General features: G+C 33.6%; 3 protein-coding genes across 4 annotated transcripts; 2 read left to right on the top strand and 1 right to left on the bottom strand.

Moving 5' to 3' along the window:
• Window positions 1-543: 543 nt before the first annotated feature.
• On the top strand, window positions 544-12,256 carry LOC106718779. 2 transcript variants are annotated; one of them, XM_014512952.2, is made up of 9 exons: window positions 544-653; window positions 3,573-3,723; window positions 4,256-4,412; window positions 4,773-4,912; window positions 4,994-5,155; window positions 5,425-5,506; window positions 5,927-5,966; window positions 6,681-7,391; window positions 7,653-12,256. In XM_014512952.2, the coding sequence occupies exons 2-9, from the start codon at window positions 3,590-3,592 to the stop codon at window positions 11,870-11,872; spliced, it is 5,646 nt and encodes a 1,881-aa protein (XP_014368438.2). In that variant the 5' UTR covers window positions 544-653; window positions 3,573-3,589; the 3' UTR covers window positions 11,873-12,256. The 2 variants fall into 2 exon arrangements, with proteins under 2 accessions (XP_014368438.2, XP_014368439.2); XM_014512953.2 differs by lacking the exon at window positions 544-653 and adding an exon at window positions 2,170-2,234.
• A 973-nt stretch (window positions 12,257-13,229) lies between these two features.
• LOC106718722 (probable phenylalanine--tRNA ligase, mitochondrial) lies at window positions 13,230-15,099 on the bottom strand. The gene is made up of 3 exons (XM_014512883.2): window positions 14,525-15,099; window positions 13,684-14,328; window positions 13,230-13,397 (listed from the first exon to the last, which is right to left on the bottom strand). The coding sequence occupies exons 1-3, from the start codon at window positions 15,035-15,037 to the stop codon at window positions 13,230-13,232; spliced, it is 1,326 nt and encodes a 441-aa protein (XP_014368369.2). The 5' UTR covers window positions 15,038-15,099.
• Window positions 15,100-15,651: 552 nt separating this feature from the next.
• Window positions 15,652-18,502, top strand: LOC106718728 (endonuclease G, mitochondrial). Its single transcript, XM_014512891.2, has 6 exons — window positions 15,652-15,951; window positions 16,111-16,313; window positions 16,778-16,901; window positions 17,653-17,765; window positions 18,073-18,253; window positions 18,395-18,502. The coding sequence occupies exons 1-6, from the start codon at window positions 15,748-15,750 to the stop codon at window positions 18,488-18,490; spliced, it is 921 nt and encodes a 306-aa protein (XP_014368377.1). The 5' UTR covers window positions 15,652-15,747; the 3' UTR covers window positions 18,491-18,502.
• The last annotated feature ends 317 nt before the right edge of the window (window positions 18,503-18,819 follow it).

Here is an 18,819-nt window from a genome sequence, read left to right as displayed (position 1 = left end):
TCCACTTTAAAAATAATTAGTCTAGTGATACTCAAGAGTAGCAACGTACCGTGGACTTAGTTCAATTCCAAAGACAAAGAAAAACAATGCGCAACAGTATTAAAAATTGTGTGTAAATTGTTACTGCACGAATTAAATTCTCGATTTATTAAAAATCATTAAAAAAGATAACCACCCAAAAGCTGTACTAAATAAATTTAAGTAGATAATAATACAGTATAATATAAACACAACATGAGATGTTACACACCTGCGTAACAATGCTTTTTCATATTCCAAAATTTTTAGATATTCAATTAAAAGCAATCTGTCATAACCAATTCCTAATTATACGTACGACAATGCTCAGGTAAAATAAAATATTACGTCATCAAAGCATAGGACACAACCACAACGAGCGAAGCGCGATGTAGAAATGACAGATAGTTGACGCAAAATGGCCGTACTCCCACCCAGCGCGGCCTCTGGCATACCCTGTGCAACGACCGTCCCTTTCACTCGCATTGAAACGCTTGTTATCATCCAATTCGTGTTCAGACTTCGTTGTGAGTACGTGTATCGTGGATTTTAGTGAAAAAAATCAAAGTGTATAACCAAACAGGTTATAACACCCGAAGGAATATAAATATGTGATCTCTCTTCAATAATTAAAGGTAAAGATATGTTTAGATAACCTATGTAAAGTAATTTATAACCAAACATCGCTATAACGTAACGTGTCCGGACGCCATTCTTCTCACGGATACGACGCCAGACGGACGTATTGAATTGAAACGCGGTGGTCGTTATACCTTTTTGTTCTAGATTTCCTTCTTTAATAATTTTATTCGCTATTTTGATACGTATCACTTTTCGACACATGGAAATAAAATGTGGTTAATTGGTTTTATAAAAACAACTTTAAAAAGATAGAATCTACAGTGTTGCCATTATGCTAATAAAAAATATTATTTAAACAATCGTAAATATTAACAAAAATTATTTACGGTTAATATGACCTAATTATTTTTTTTTATAGAATATGTCAATTGAATAAATAAAAACATACAATCTATTGATATTGAGAGATAATTCAAATTATGATATCCAAATATACTTAATTCGAACAAAAAAGTACCACATAAAAGTCACCAATTTACTAAAATCCTGCGGCACAGATTAAAAAGTTTCTTTTGATATAAATCATCATTTTTGTAATTTATATATAATATAATAATCATAAACGATGGTGATAATATGATCTATAAATCGTATAATTTAATTCTCTGACTCTAACGCATGGAACACTGCATCTAAAGTTTAACGTTTTCTACCTTTTACGGATATGTCGGGAAAAAAAAATTCATCATATACATCAATATGCCACAATGAAAATATTTTCATTTTTATTTTTTTATCTAAGTTAAAAAGAAATCAATCGAATATAAAGTTGTAAAAACGACATCTGAAAGTGTTACTATAACATTTTATAGAATTTCCAACAAATGGCGCGAACATCGCCGCGGCGCAGGACTAGTTTTTTAACCGTTGTTGGGTGACGTCACGCGGCTTTGGCGGCTTCACAAGGCGCGCGTCTTCGTCTGCTATCAGTCGAGTCGACACGGGTAGCGCGACCATTTTGTATCAAAAAAAATGGTGGAACACTTTTACTGAAACCTTGATAAATAATTACATTAATAAGAAAATGTTGTTTATATTTGTTTTATGATTCAATAAGTATTTTTGTACAAATGTTCTAGTCTAGTTTTTGGTACAAGAAATTATACAATGATCCTTATTGACATAATTGATTCAATTCATAATCTTTTATGTGACTGTTTTGAGTAGCAATATTTTGCACGACTAAACTTATACCTGTACCTGTACGTAGGAATTAGCACATCTTACAACAATAGGGCACCCCTCACCCGTGTATATACTAGTATTTTTTTTGTAAAATTAAAAATTAAAACATATATTATATTTCGGGTTATTATGATATTTGTATGTAAGAAAATAGTAAACATCTCAAGGTCTAAAATGATATGAATCCCTAATCAATAAAACATCAAATCCGTACCCTACTAGAAGTTATTTTAAACGTTATTATATACATAAATGACAATGACGGGTGAACGCCCTTCTCGTTCTAGTCACGTAAGCATAGCAATTACGCCATTTTGTGTCCGACTGCCGTCGAGTGAGTGTCGCAGAAGTAGTTTTGAAGAAAAATAATTTTAAATGTGTGTCAACAAGTGAGTTATTCGTATACGTATTAACAGTGATACATTTAATATTCTTTAATACCATTCGACATGTATGAAATGGGTATTTTTATTTAATATGGTTGTCATATTTACAGAACGTTTTTATATAAAGTTTCAATAAAGGGCATCTGATAGGTTAATTCTCGTTACTTTCATAATCCCACAGCTGTATTATGTAAGTAAATTAAGGTAATACGACTACTTTTATAGTTGTAATACAGAGTTGCCATTTGATAATGTCGAATAAACTGTCCTTGACTATCGGTATTGCCATGTTTGTACTTCTTTGAACTAATTTAATCAATAACAAAAGTAATTTGTATTTTTTGTTACTTTACTAAGACACGTCTGATTTGTTTGTTAAAAATTAAAAGTCGTAATTAAGAACAAAATTACCTAAAAAATAATTAACAAAAATAAAACACCGAAAACGCGTTTGAAAGTCGACGATGAATAGGGGGAAAAAACTGCCTTTCCTCACTATAGATGTCAGCACGATCAAGAGTGACAGTAGCATTAAGTATACCACAGATAAACAAAAAATACTTTGTTTTATATTCTAAGTACCCTGTAAACTGTAGTCATAACAATGACTTCCGTTAAAAAATAAAAAAAATACAGATGTTATTTTTTTTTCAGTTAGTTCATAAACTAAATGAAAAAAGGAGTACAATGTTTAAGTCTAGTCTAGAATGACGTATGAAAATTTTGGCAGATGACAGCCCACTCTTGATGCTAGCACCACCTACTTAGCTTTCAGTTTTTTTCCCCGTTGAGCATTAACAATCAATTGAAGTGTGAAGTTTATCGATAAAACCAAAGAGAAGACCATAAAGTAACCATGAAGTTTTTGCAAAAGAAATTTTGTAAATAACACAAATAATTTTTGATTTCAATATTTAAAAAAAAATGTATTGTTATCTAATATATAAAATGTCCATGTCACAATATTAGTTACCGTACTCCTCCGAAACGGCTTTACCGATTTTTACCAAATTTTATATGCGTATTCAGTAGGTCTGAGAATCGGCTACTATGTAGTTTTAGACAGCTATTAGCTATATAACTTTCTCGTCAACTCGTTTAAGTCCACATCAAAGGGCTTGAGGCTACCCTAATATAGGTGTCATTAGACTTTACTCAACCATTCTGGCCCTTAGATGTTTGAACCAATTGACCCAAATCTTTGAATTTCTTTGGGCTTTGCTAGTAGTTACTTCTCTTCTCAACAGAATGAGTTATAATAATTTTTACCTACATTGTCTACTGCGAGATAAATGGATTAAACTTGGCCATTTTTGAGGTTTCGTAATTTTACGTTTATAGGGTAAACAGCAATCAAGATGTCGGCCCTGGAGAAGTTCAAGAGGCGATTAGTGCGCGACATCGCACGTCGTCAATATGTCGAAGGTCAGCCTGAAGACGAGATGTGGGATCAGCTGAAGATAGAGTACGGTTGTGATTGCTTTTTGTTATGGTAAGTTTCTCAGTTTAATGGTGTTCGTATTCAGTGAAACAAGTGAATAGGCGTGGTTTGTAATCTGAAATGCGTAGACCATAGACAAACCGCTTGTTACTTTAAAACACAGAAATTCCAAATTATTTCTGGCGAAACACTTTGTCATCTATATATATAAAAGAAAGTCGTGTTAGTTACACTATTTATAACTCAAGAACGGCTGAATCGATTTGATTGAAAATTGATGGGCAGGTAGCTTAGAACAAGGAAATGGACATAGGATAATTTTTACCCCGTTTTCTATTTTTTTTCCGCGCGGACGGAGTCGCGGGTAAAAGCTAGTATGTTATATTAGCTATCTTTATTTAACAATATTAATAACATACATAAAAATACAGACAAACCTCCTTCTTTTTGAATTAAGATAAAAAGAAATAAATATCGTAATGGCCGCCATGGATGGAATTTTTTGACTTTGGATCGAAACGAAGAATGCATTTACTAAGTTAAATACTTGTAATACGTTGCAATTTTATATTTCGTTTTCCAGGCAACACATGAAGGTGTTAACTTCTAAGAAACTAAAGAGGATGCTCGCTGCCGAAGATCGAATGGAGTGCATCACGCGAGTGGCTCGGATGACTTCAACCGACTGGCTCACCTTCGACCTGGTGCTAGTGCACCAAGATGTCGATGTTATTGGAGAGGTATTATAAAATTGACGCTTCAGCTGTAAAAAGCGTGGTTAATTGAATAAATAAATAACTACTGTGATGGCAGTCTTTTAATGCCTGAAAAAAAAACAATAATTTTAGTGTCGCCAAGGGTGCCGATATCCCCTCCCCTATATAAATGATTTCATAAAATTAAGATGCCTATAATTTTCATTGATCTACATAGATAACTCAAAAACCAGCTGACGGTTTTCAAAAATTGAACCACATGTTGGGATTAAAAAAAGAATGTTTACCACTAGTCGTCCGTTTCGAATCAAGTTTGCGCGAGGTGTAGTTCGACTTGTTAATTTGTTTTTTTTTTACTAGTTTATTGAAGTAAAACATTTCCAGGAGCTGATACAGAACGGTAAACCGGAATCACCAGTCCTTGAGATATTGTTTGATCTGGTGATGTCGCACAACATAGAGAATTCGTCGGGTGACCGTTTAGTTGCGAAGTGGGCCGCTTTGACAAAAAAGTACAATACCAGGTAAGTGAGTCAATCGTGTGTGAACTATGCTTATATTAACAGGACTTTTAAACTCCTTTTCCACTAATTTTCCACTTCCAGAGGGCGGGAATGCTCTGCCATGTTACTGCAGCGGCGATGGTATCAATTGAAAGATCTGTCGAGACGAAGACTCTACGAATTCTGGATGCTTTATCGTGGTAACCCAAGAAATCTAGCGAAAGCCATCAGACCGACAAAACTCCAGATTCGAATCTCTGAAAGGTTGGCATTATTGAAAGAAATTTTCATACTTCTGTTATTAAGGTTGTCAAATGTCTGCGGTTCAAGATATTTGAAAAGTCGTTTAACATCTTCCTAAAAACCTAGAAATTAACGGTTTCTTTGGTCTTGCGAATGTCTATGGACATCGGCCACATTTTTTTATAGGCAAAAAAAACAAAATCTGATTAAAACTGAATTACATGAAACAGATAAAATCATAAATACTAAGATAATTTAAATTGATAAAGATATGTATTCTTTCTTTTCAGGCTTCCAAATCTAATCACCAAAAAGTTTGTCCAATGGAAGGATTTACTAGAATCGGGGAAAATTGTTCAGGCCGTTCAATTTGTAAGTTGCTTTAAGCGAACATTACGACTGTTCAGTTGTCACTGTACAGATAAAACTGAACGTGAACTGATTTTAATATATTTATTTAAATCACACATAATAGATTCATACCACTATGTAAAATCTTATATACTATTGTATATTTTTATGTACAAAAAAAACACTATGAATTAATTTCAATAACATGTTCCGAACATGATGAAAAGCCTCAAAAGATTAATATAAAAACACGTAAATTAAAAAAAATCCGAAAAAATAAATTAAAACACAATGGTTGTGTGACAGGTAACACACACACATTAGGTAACCGTATTTTACAATATCATCAAATAATTGGAAAAAAAGATTTTTTCCCGCGCCTCTGTTACCTTACTCTGTAATTACGTGGCTGGATTGAAATGAAGTATTGTTTATTTTCAGGAAAGCAGGCGACGTAAAATGGAATCAAATGCTAAAACTGGTGAGCGTTACAATTATAAATCTTACTAATATTATAAATACGGATGTTTAGATGTTTGAAGGTATCTCCGGAACGGTTCAACGGACATCTAATATATAAAATTCTCGTGTCACAGTTTTCGTCACCGTACTCCTCCGAAACGGCTTGACCGATTCTCATGAAATTTTGTGAGCATATTCTGTAGGTCTGAGAATCGGCCAACATCTATTTTTCATAAACCCCCCCCCCCCATTTTTTTTAACTGCGCGCGGACGGAGTCGCGGGCGACAGCTAGTGTTAAATAATAATGAAGAGAGATACGTATATTGTAAATGTTTCAACTTTGTCTCGTTACTACTACTAACTATCTAGCAACATATAAAAATAAGTTGATATAGTTTTTTTCTTTCTCTGAAGATACTATTGGTCTCCTATACAAGCGCCCTGGGCGAGATATCTATGGGACGCCTTTTTCTCATACCTTGGGGGAGATAATAGGGTTACGTGAGACTGTGTTATTCGCAGACCTGTGGCTCTCCTTTCTTCCCAGTGCTCTGAGCGGTCGCCCACCCGTATCGTACCCTAACGCCCTCTTCCGCATTAAATTCAACTAAACTAAATTTTATGTTCTTCAATAATTTAATGTTTATTGATGTACTTTGTAATAAATGTCTTATTTATTTCAACTTAGCGTCCGTTGGAAATTAATTTCAAGTAATCTTTCCTTATCCGTAGATGATCCCGATCTTGTTGTAATTGAACCACATATAGAGACTATAGAGGTCGCTGCGGATTCTGAAGATGAGGTCGAACAAGAAAACGGAAACAAAGATATAGAAATAGATGAAAACACAGAAGACAGCATTACACCAATGGAAGATAATGAATATACATCTAAAACTGCTGAAAATAGTCCAAAACCCACTGAACATTTTGATGCGTCTGATAGTATAAGTAACTTAAAAGTGTCAGTAAAGAATGAACCAACGGAAGTGTTGGAAATAAATGATACTCTAAGTGATAATGAACCAGTGGAAACTGATAATATGGAAGATACAGAAGAGGCGTCTGTACCAGAGCACGTAAAAAATGATCCTACATATCCAGAATATAACACAGTACTTCCCAAAATTACAAATATAATGGGAAATGTGGATATGATTGAATCTAATGAGAAATGTTATCCTATAAATCACGACTCAGTAACCAATGAAATTCTATCTGATTCTGAAGATCCACCAATCGAATCTGATATTGCACCAAGTATAAACTCTGAGGATTCTAATAAAAGTTTTGAAGAAAATGTAGACAAAAAACTTCCTTTTAGTTCAGACGATGTTATTGACTTACACAAATTACCGTCAACTTTGCAATTTGTTGACGATGGCATCGAGTTTGTAGATGACGACGAAGATAATCTAGAAGAAAAACCAGATGCTAATGATGGTAAGAATAAAATTTCTTTATATATTCAAAACAACGCAAATCATCTTCGACCTAACCGTTGAGATAAATAGGCGTTCGATTTAAATCTTGTCTGACCAATATTGGGTTTAAATATGTTTCGTTTACAGTCATAGTAAATATAAATACGTCATTTTGCGGGTAAATGCGTAATGTAGGTACAAAAATACATAATAAAAACAAAATTTAATAATATTATCCAACAAATTCAAAGGCGATTAAATATTTTACTTTGTTTTTTAGATGATGAAATGGTAAATCTGGATGACGTCGACCCTTCATACGGTATAGATAGAAAACTCATTATGATTCCCATTACTTACACAAAAAAATTAGATGATATGGATATATTAAAAAACATTGGTTACTCTATGTTGAAAGGCAAAGACTTAATTGAGCTTGTAGAAGCTGAGAGTAGAACTATAAAACTTAACTCTGAAAATATTAAGACTGAAGTGGAAACAGAATATGAACAGATAGACGAAACGGCCATCGAAGGTGATAGAGAAGTGACAAAAAATAATGGAGAAATTGACGAAGCAAGAAGCCAAGATTATAATCAAGTGAATGACGAAACAACGATAGTAAAATCAGATAGCAAGCAAGAAGGAATTATAATAAAATCAGAAAAACAAGATATAGACAAAATGAGAAGCGAAGACGACGCAGGAAAGCGTGAAGTACCTCGAGTTAAATATACAAGCTGGTTACTCCAAAAACCAAAACATAGAAACTACAACCCTATACTGTTGTGTAAAAATCCAGATTTTAATACGAGACTCAAAAGGCTAAGCGCGGGTTTCTTTTTAAGTGAACGTAACAGGCGACTTTTTAATGCTTGTAAACCTCTCACTATCGATATGCATAAAGCGTTTGAAACTAAACTAGTCAACAACGTTTTATATCTAGAAAATACGACAATACCGAACTTTAAGCAAGAAAAAGTCACAGAAGTGTGTGAAAATACTGCGTCGGTGATCCCTTCCGCTGTGGCGGTTCAAAGCCTACTCGATATAACTAGAGTAGAACAAAAAGATTTCATGCCTGAAAAGCTACAAATGGATGAACCAAAACCATCACCAAGCCATGAACATAAAGTTGTCCAGATAATCGAAAGAGGCCATGTTATAAATGAGCCGTTAATGTCACCGACAGTCCGTGCTGATGAGAATCTGTTAAAAGCTGACATGAGTTCTGTTGCCCAGTTGAGTAATCCAGTTTCAGAGAATAAACCTGCTCAATCAGCTACATTAAACACGTGGCACAATCCTATATATGACAAAAAGAACAAGAAAGCAAAGACAAAACCGCTTCCACCTGTACCGAAGTGGTCTAATTACGGTTCGAGTCTTGGACAATACGAAGAAAGTTTAATTACAAAGGATACTCTCGCTAAAGTGATCTGCTTCCTCGACACTGGCACGTTCCAACTACCCAAAAAGAGCGTGTCTGTCGAAGCAACAAAAAAGCTTACAACAAAGGAACCTAACCCACCTCCACCTCCCATAAAAGCAACGAGCAATAAAACAATAAATTTAACGAACGAGAACGAATTAAATAGCAAGCAAAATATGATTTTAGAAAACTCGAAAGTACATGTCCCGAAAAGGAAAAGAAATAAGAAACCTCAAACTATTGCAGTAAACAGTGGTTTTTGTTGTTGGTGTCGACATCGGATAGAAATTCTGAGACCGGAAAATCAAAACATAACTTCTATTAGAAGTAAGAAATATAGACATTTATGTCCATTGGTTGATTGTAATTGTTGCTGTCAACAAGATCTATTGGATATGATGAAATCACACAAACTAGTGGACGATCACACTTATAGCCGCGACGGTGAAATTCCGGAGCACAAGGAACCTGAAACAACGGTGAAAGTAACTCGTGATATAGCAATTCAAGCGATATCTATACAAAATGAAAATGGCCAGATGGAAATAAAAAGTGCCATAGAATTGTATCATCCGCAAAATAAAAATGTTCCTAAAAATGCCCAAGGTACGATTACCCTCGATGTAGTAACAAGTGACTCCAATGATTATACATCTAATCCTCTTATAACATACGCTGTAACGCATTCATCGGTATCTACACAATTTGAATATAATTACGTCATCGCAACACAATCTACGCACGCTTCTTCTAACACATGTGACACAGATAGTCAAACGTCGCACGCGAAAACAGGGCCGCCCATAAAAACAAACATTATTCCTGCAAGGCCACATCGGGGTAATAAGGCCGAGGTGTTCTCAGTGACGTCTTCGGCGGGCTGGCAGTCTGCAACATCTAATATTGTAATTAATAAAAACATTGTTCAGAATGCAGTAATTGAAACAATATCTTTGATTGAGGAGGAAGTAGATTCACCTCCAAATCAAACGTCTAATTCTCCCCAGAAAGGACTTTTACCACAAGGCGTCAATATATTGCTTTTGCCTGACAACACGTTAAGTGTTTCTATAGAACCCGGGGTACAAATAGATCCAGCTAGTTTATCCAAATTGCCAGAAATTCTTTCCGTGGTTCAAAAGAAACTTTTGGAATCCGGCATACTTAATAAAAAACGAAAACTTCCAACCAGAAAATGGAAACATGCAATTAGAAAAGAGATGGGAACAAATTTCACTAGTAGAAATACGGTGGTAAATGACCCAACAATCAAACAATTGGATCCTCAAATAACTGAAGACAATGAATATGTAGAAATGAATGCCGTAAACCCTGGAGTAAATGTTGTCCAAGAAAATGCTGAGCTTAATATACTCAACACAGAAGTAAATGTTAATGACGATAATGCCGAACTTATTGTTATGGGTCCAGAAGTTGAAGTTACTGAAGAAAATGCTCAACTTCATATATTGACGCCTGAAGTAAATATTACCGACGAAAATGCTGAACTTATTGCTATGGGCCCAGAAGAACAGGTTACCGATGAAAGGGCTCAACTTCATATTTTGTCCCCTGAAACAGATGTTGAGAAAAAAAATGTTGAACTTAATCTTGCGTGCTCTGAAGTCCTCTCAATCGAAGAAAACGCTGAACTTATTGTCATGAACCCTAAGGAACCTGTTGCCCAAGAAAATACTGAACCTAAACTTGTGAGCCCTGAAGTCGACGATTCCGAAGAAACTGTCGAACTTAATCTTATAAGCCCTGAAGTCCACTTCACCGAAGAAAATTCTGAACATCTTGACGCTGTCGAAGTAAATATTAGCGAAAAAAGTGCTGATTTGAATGTCATTAGTACTGAACAAAACGCAGGGGACGCTCAGCTTAATATTATGAATGGCGAACTAATGGCAACTCAAGCAAACGTTGAAGTTAACGTCGTGGATGCTGAACTTAAAGCCACTCAAGAAAATACAGGTCTTAACTTACAGTACTCCAATACCAACGTCGACCTCAATACTGCAGAAACAAACCCCATCCTCCATGTCGCAAGAACGGATTTGGAATCTAAAGTTGCAAATACTGAAGAAAATGTTAGAAAAGGTGATGAAGATATATTAACATACACAGATTATATTGTCAAAGTCGCTCCGGAGACCAGCAGAAAATCTATATTATCCGATTTGATGACAATGTCTGGGATATCGACCGAAGATACCAACATGTCTACTGAATGTCCGGTAATTAATAATGTAACTACAGGACAAAATACTCATAATATAATTAACAATGTAATTCCCACCAATGTAATAAATTACAACTTACCAGACAATCCGTACTTCCTTACTAACACCCACAATATAGGAGGAAACATTCAAATAGTCCCACCTCCGAAAAAGGTTAAAAAAGTAATGGTATTTATTAAAAAGAGATTAAAAAAAAAGCCTACATTAGATAGTTCCGTTATCGATCTTACCGAAGATAATGATAAACCAGACGACCCTAGCAAACAAAATGATCCTCAAATGGTTAATATGCAAAAAGAAGGAAACAATTGTCAGAAAATATTGAATCTCAAGAGGGCGAAATTGATTCGAGTGCCCGCAGCCGCCGTCCCGCCGAAGATCTACCGAGCGGCGCAGTCTTTATTGAGAAAGGACAATTCAGTTCCCGTTCAAAACAACACAACTTTTTCGCCCAGCGACATTGAAAAACAAATGAAAATACATCTCGCGAGACATTACAGGCAATTGAATAGAAAACCAACAATTTTAGATATATTAAAGAATATTAAAAATTCTAAAGCTATGCCAGCAACACCAAACACATGCACCGAATCGGACTCTTCTGATGATGAGCCATTAGCGAAGAAATCTAGGCGAATGAGAACAGAAAATACCGATAGCAACTCGAGCTTGGTACCTATTGAGCAATATAATTTGCCCGTTGAATTCAATACAAATGAACCAGTCGCGTTTTTCCCCGCAGCCGATGGCCATAACTCCAATACAAACGCGGATAACCAAGACTCCGATACGAACGTTGAAGACTCTATTTTAGGTATTTGAGTTTGTATTCTTAAAACTATTTCTGAAGGCGTTTTCTTTGGAATATAAAAAAAATTAACTCAAACCCATCCCGCCTTGATCGTCGGCTGGCTTGTTTTGTGTTTTATTCCTATCTAATGATTTTAATTCGATCTCTTTTGAAGTCGTGTAAGATGTTACTAGATTATGTGATTTTTAGATATTTAATTTATTCCTAGATAGAATAAAAAAATAACAAAGGGTCTTTGCACTGCATTCTTTACCAGTGACAAGAATATTAAAATTCTTGCTATATATATTTCTTTTTCTGATATATGACCATGAATTTAGCCGTATTGTTTGTATAAAAGCATATTGTTATTTTTATTGTTATTAAACAGATGTTACAACAGTGAAAACTCATCATGTTAAACATGTTGCAAAACTTAAAAGTTAGCTGTATATGTAAAATAAAAGTGTGAAACTAAAAAAAATTGAATTAAACGTAATCATGGTCACCTAGACATGTTGAATTATAAGATATAATTAAATAAAAACTGTGATATTAAATCTAGCTTAAATTTACAATTTTAGGATAGAAAATATTTGTTTTTGTGTTAAAACCTAATAAAATGTTAAGATGCTAGAGACTTGAACTCGAGAAAAAAACGCATGAACTGTGTTGTCTGCGAAATTGCTTATTTTATTTTTGTATATTGTGTAAAATATAGAAGTCAGAAAAAATGTGTTTTTTTTTCTAATAAATATAAAATTACCATTTATAATATTATCTTAAATAATATATGAATAAAAGATTTGAATGTTTGTGCCCAAAAGATACCCTCATACAAATTCGTTCATTATGTAGCACTTATATTGGTGAGTAAATATTTATTGGAACGAAGTTCCTTATCGCGCGTTGTGAAAGGGGGCTAGACGGAAAAAATTCTTACGAAAAGTTGTCACACTTTTTGCTATAGTATGTTAACGACGAATGAGCGCTACTTCACCATGGCAACGACGTGACAATATATAACGAAAATTCATAGAAATAAAATGTATGTTTTTTATTCATAGAATAAACATTGGTTCCTTCACTAATTAATCGAAAGGAACTTCGTCCCATCCGGGTGTCCCTTGACACCTCTCAAGTTTTTTTTTACTTGAAATCTGTCTTCTTTAAAAATTTTAATATACTTTACTATAGTACTTATAATTACATTACTGTGACACTAATATTTATAAATATTCTTGTTCCTGTTTTGTCTAAGGGTGGCAATTTGTATCACGGCACTAAAATCTTACATTTCACACCATATGTAATGTGGAAATTATTTAGTAAAAAAAATATATCAAATTACTATTATTTAATCAGAAAAAATTACAACTAGTTAACACTTTATCTTATAACAACATTAAATGCTTTAACAATTGCTTTTTCAATTTCCTTATGTACTTTGTTAACTTCAGCCTGCGTTAGAGTCCGTTCCAAATGTCTATATATTATACTATAACATAGACTATGCTTCTTTGTCTTTGGATGAACAAATTTATCTTTTAATTTTACCTGTAAAAAATATTGAAATAAATTTTACACATTGTGCAGTATGAAATCTTATAACTTATATTTCACAGCTATAGAATATGTACAAAATAAATCCTGGTACTAAAAGTATATCATGATTTATACTTAAATATCCCTAACCCAAAGAAGTAGGTATAGATTACAGACTTCTAATTTGTATGGTCCTGGCACACCTGTAGCCTCTACATTATTCATAGATCTATACATAAAACTCCATTGTAACTAGGTATGTTATTGTCTAGCCTAGATCTAAGTCAAAACAGATTACCTGTTCAATTATATCTCCCCCAACATCTCTCACTAGATCATAAAAGTCATTATTCGTAAATGTGTCAATCGTAACATCGGATGGCAGCCAAAATGAAATATCATTTGTACACTGAGGATAGGATGATACGGCTTTATAAGTAATCTTTTCATTCAATTTCTTATTCTGAAATTGTGATACAAATCCTGAATCCTCGCTCCACATCAATCGAATATCAGGTATCTTATATAATGCCATAGCAATTCTTTCTAAACCAAGTCCGAATGCATAAGCTATTGTGTTGTTAGGTCCTGCATTTGCTAATATCTCATTCCGTACAATACCACAACCGAGAACTTCTAACCAATTGTTCTCATAAAATATTTCCAATTCCCATGATGGATGCGTAAATGGGAAGTATGCATCAACCCATCTATGTTTAACATTATCACCAAATAGTGCATGAACTAAACCAATTAAATGGGTCTTAAGCTGTGTTTCCATTAATTTTGTTGCCTCTAAACTGTGACAACTTTGTTTATTAGGATCATTTATTGAATTCTCAAACATGTGTGGGTTTTTTGAGTCAAACATGGGCTCGAAAAGCTCCAATCCAGAATGTTCTTGAAATAATTGTTCCTTTCTTTGTGATCTTACTGCATCAACCTGATGAAAATAAAAACTAATTATACAAAGTTAAAGAACTAATATCATAATCCTGTATTCTATAAGCCTATCTCCGTGGGCTTATATTAAAATATATTATATCCTTATTCAATTTGAGTAAATGACCCCATTATTAAACTATATTTTAGGCACATGAAAATTATGTGTGAGAAATATAAAAATAAAATAAAATTACTTGATGAAAGACTGGAAAGTGTGTTGAATCAATTTCATCTCTCCTGTATACATCACCAATCATAAGGAAGTTGTCCAGACCTGAGCGGAGTAGTTCACTCTGGTGTGCGGTCATATGTGCCCTTAGTAGTGTCTTCCTATTCACATAGTAACAGTCAGATTTGGTCCTGCTTGGATGGTCCTCAGGTATTAACAAATCATCAAAGTTTTGCTTTGTAGTCACCACAGGAGATAGATTGTCGTAAACGCTAAATATTGGGTTCCCTCCATGCGTAAAAGATGAATAAAAATAATTCACAATCCGTTGCCGGACTATAGATATTGGATTGTCCTTTTTCAAGTGCAAATCTCTATTTAAATATGACAAAATCTTTGGTGTAATGTTCGTGTAATCGTCGGTAACAAATTCTTTATCATTTATTTTTAGTGATGTTGCCGGTTTGGTTATAGTTGTGTAATTTTTATATAAATTAATAGACGACACACGGATATTTCTAATAAATAATTTTGTCATGTTTGCGCGTAGTCATGTATTTGTATGTATTGCTATAAATTATTTGCTGAATAATTAGAATTCTATAATTATATTCTATAAATTTGTTTATAAATCTTTTATTTTATATGAAATTTCCAAAAACACTACACCACTGACATATTAGACATTTTGACATTGATAGCTGTCAGTTAAGGGTAATCAAAAAACACATTTACTCTCCGAAGGTAAAATCATCAGTGTGTATCGGCTTGATTGACAATTTCTGTCTATTATTAAAATATCCGGTGTTTTACACAAGAAATAAAATTTTATTAAATGGATATACCTAACTTTATGCTAATCTGAAAGTTTTGAATAGAAATATTTCAGGTAGATCAACTGATCTCTACAAATGGTTAATTTAAATCGTTTAACCATTTATAGAGATTACACACCCGTTACAAACCGCTTACATCAGCTACAAATTGGCGAAAATCAAATATGCACAAAATACTACGTCTAATAGCCATTTGTAGAGGTCAGTGAATAAAATCTCTTAAAATATTTGCGAAGTTTAAATGTGACAATGAAATCATAATTTCTGAACTTTTTAATAAATTGACAGATGGTGACATAACCTCAAAGAAATTGTAGAATATTTTAATAAAATAAATAAAACTGTGAATAAAAATAATATTATAGAGTCCACATCGTTAAGTTAATTCATGTGCTAGTTATTAATAAGCAATATGATACCAAGAAGATTAATTCAAGTAGCTCAATTTGGAGCAGTTGGACTTACCGGCTATTACGTCGGGCTTATTAAGAATAAAAACAATTTAGTAGATAATTCAGTAGTCATTGACGGTAAAATAATTCGACATATGCCTGGTCTTCCTATATTTGGTACTGTATCTGCAGCAACACCTTATACAGAGAGTGGATCTACAAGGGTATAAAATATATAAATTATTTGAATTTTAAATCAAAGTAATCGCTTAGAGATCTAACTTTATTAACCATATACTTTTCATATGTTAGTTTATATCTTCACTGATATTGACTACACCAGTCAGGTATCATCTTTCTAATAACTTAACATATTCCTTCAGGTTTCACAAATAATGAAGTATGGTTTCCCCGGCATGGATAACATAAGATCTTATGATGATTTCGTTTTATCATATGACAGAAGGAATAGAGTACCACATTGGGTATTCGAACATTTGACCAAAAAACATATAGAAAAAAATGATCAAGTTGACAGGAGTAAATGTGACTTTACACCAGATGAGAGCATACATCCATTCTTCAGGTATGATATTTGAAAAAGAAATTTATAATTTAGGCAGTGCCGATCTCAATACTACAGCACACTAGATAAGATTTCTATGGCTTCCATTTTTTCCATGTCATTAAGGGTTAACAAGGTTGTGTGAGACTGTAATTCACAGATATGTTGCCCTCTTCTCTATTGAGTGCCTTAGGCGGTGTTCCAACCACAACCTACCTTAACACCGGTAATCAATTTAAACTAAGGGGTTGAAAAAAAAGTTAAATATGAATGCCAAGAAGTACATTCAGGTGAAGGAGTTTGATGGATTGTGTGAAAGGTGACTTGATTTAGAGGAGATTGTTAACTTTAATTACTAAAGAGATTTACCTGGAAGGCAAAAACATAGTGTTCCATCACCATAGAGAGTATGAACTCTTGGATTTCTTTTGTATTTTTTCTATTAAACACTGAATAACAGTAGCAATTCTCTTGATTGTTTGTAGGTCACAGAATAGTGACTACAAAGGTTCAGGCTTCGATCGGGGGCACATGGCAGCAGCAGGTAACCACCGTTTAGCACAGAAACATGTTGAACAAACCTTCTATCTTACCAACATGGCCCCTCAGGTGAACTTTAAATACCATAATTTTAACTCTGAAACAATTTTATCTGTGAAACAAGTCATCACTGTTTCCAGATCTTTTCCACACTCAAAAGCACAAAATACACATCTCGTCTTAAAGAAAAGTAGTTTTGCAGCTCTGTATTCATTGCTGTTACTTAACTATGACATAGTTTTATTCCCTTTAAAAAGAAATCATGATTATGTTAAGTGCTACTTTAGTAACTTAATTACATCAATTGTTTGAATTTTTTCGCAACTTTGGTTGTAACTAGATAAAAAAAATAGCTTATGTAACTCAGTGATAATGTAGCATTTTAATGGGAAATGAATTTATGTTTAGATCAGTCCGTTAGTTTTTGACTTTATTCACAAAATACAAAATTACAAATCTTTAATTTTTTTACTACTAGCTGTCGCCCGCGACTTCGTCTGCGCGGAATTAAAAAAAACTAACCTTTATGTTCTTCCAGACTATGTTTTATGTCTAAACCAAATTTCATTAAGATCCATTAAGCCTCTCTGGAGATACCTTCAAACAAACATCATTATCCATCCAGCCATCTAAATTTTTTAAATTTTTTCTGTCATAAGAAACTTCTCCTGACAATAACAAACCCAAAAAAAAAAGTGAAATCGGTCCAGCCGTTCAGCAATGGCTTGACCAAGGAATATAGGGATTCATTTTTATTTATATATATATTAGGATATGTATATTAATTAACGATCTATTATTTTTATTATATGTATTGTAGGTAGGTGAAGGATTTAACAGACATTCATGGAATAGACTGGAGAAACATGTGAGGAAGTTGACAAAAGTCTATGATAATGTTTATTGCTGCACCGGACCTCTGTATCTGCCCAGGTACATTCTTCTCTAACTAGCTGCTGCACTTGAGCTTTGTGGTTTTTTTTTAAATTATTATTAAACATTTGTGCTACTTTTTTAAACTGTTAAAAAGTATTTTAAAAAATGAATTGATATTTGGAGGATTATTTTATTGATCTGTCTCATTCTCTGACAAACCAACAGGATAATGAAACAACATAATATCTTGCTTCTTTTTTACCCTACTAACACAGACTAAAACAGAAGACTTGTTTCCGTGAGTGCCATGGTATAGTGTGTTGGATTTTTGTCATTTTTTTTTTAAACAAAAATCATGTTTCAGAAAAGAAGTAGATGGTAAATGGTACATTAAATATCAAGTGATAGGAGCAAATACAGTTGCGGTGCCGACACACTTCTACAAGGTGGTGGTTGGTGAAGCGCCAGACGGTAGCCTTGACATGGAGGCTTATGTCATGCCCAACCAGAAGATACCAGATGAAACACCTGTATCTTCTTTTATGGTAAGGCATTTTTAATTACTATGTACTGAGCTTTCAACACAATTTTGTGATCAATTAAATTTTGTGAAAGTATCAAGATAAGGAATTATCATGAATATTTCTAACCCCAATTGGTTTTTTTATTTTTTTTATTGTCTATAGGTGCCGCCAGAAACTATAGAGAAAGCTGCCGGACTGTTATTCTTTGACAAAATCCACAGAAGTAAACTAAGTAGAATCAATGGTCGTAAAGCGTAATCATTTAGTACAATTTATGTAATGATGTTATTTATATAAATCCTAGTTAAATTGATTGTAAATAAAATTTAAAACGAAATTTGTAAATAGCAATTTTAATAAAAAGTTGACATGTTGAATTTTTTTTTGACTGTTTCATTGTGTTAACAAAACAATAAAATAACTGTTTCAATATTACGGCGGAGCGTCGGTGGCTCAGGTGTTAAACACTTAACTTGCAATCTGCAGGTCCTGGGTTCGAATCCCGCCATGTACCAATGTGTTTTTGATTGATGATTTACATATGTACATTTATCTGAAGTTCTTACTGTGAAGGAAAACATTGTGAT

Source organism: Papilio machaon, chromosome 26, assembly GCF_912999745.1.
Source record: "Papilio machaon chromosome 26, ilPapMach1.1, whole genome shotgun sequence".
Classification (NCBI taxonomy): domain Eukaryota; kingdom Metazoa; phylum Arthropoda; class Insecta; order Lepidoptera; family Papilionidae; genus Papilio; species Papilio machaon.
The sequence above is the reverse complement of the archived record's forward strand: the minus strand, read 5'-3'. Positions and strand labels throughout refer to the sequence as shown.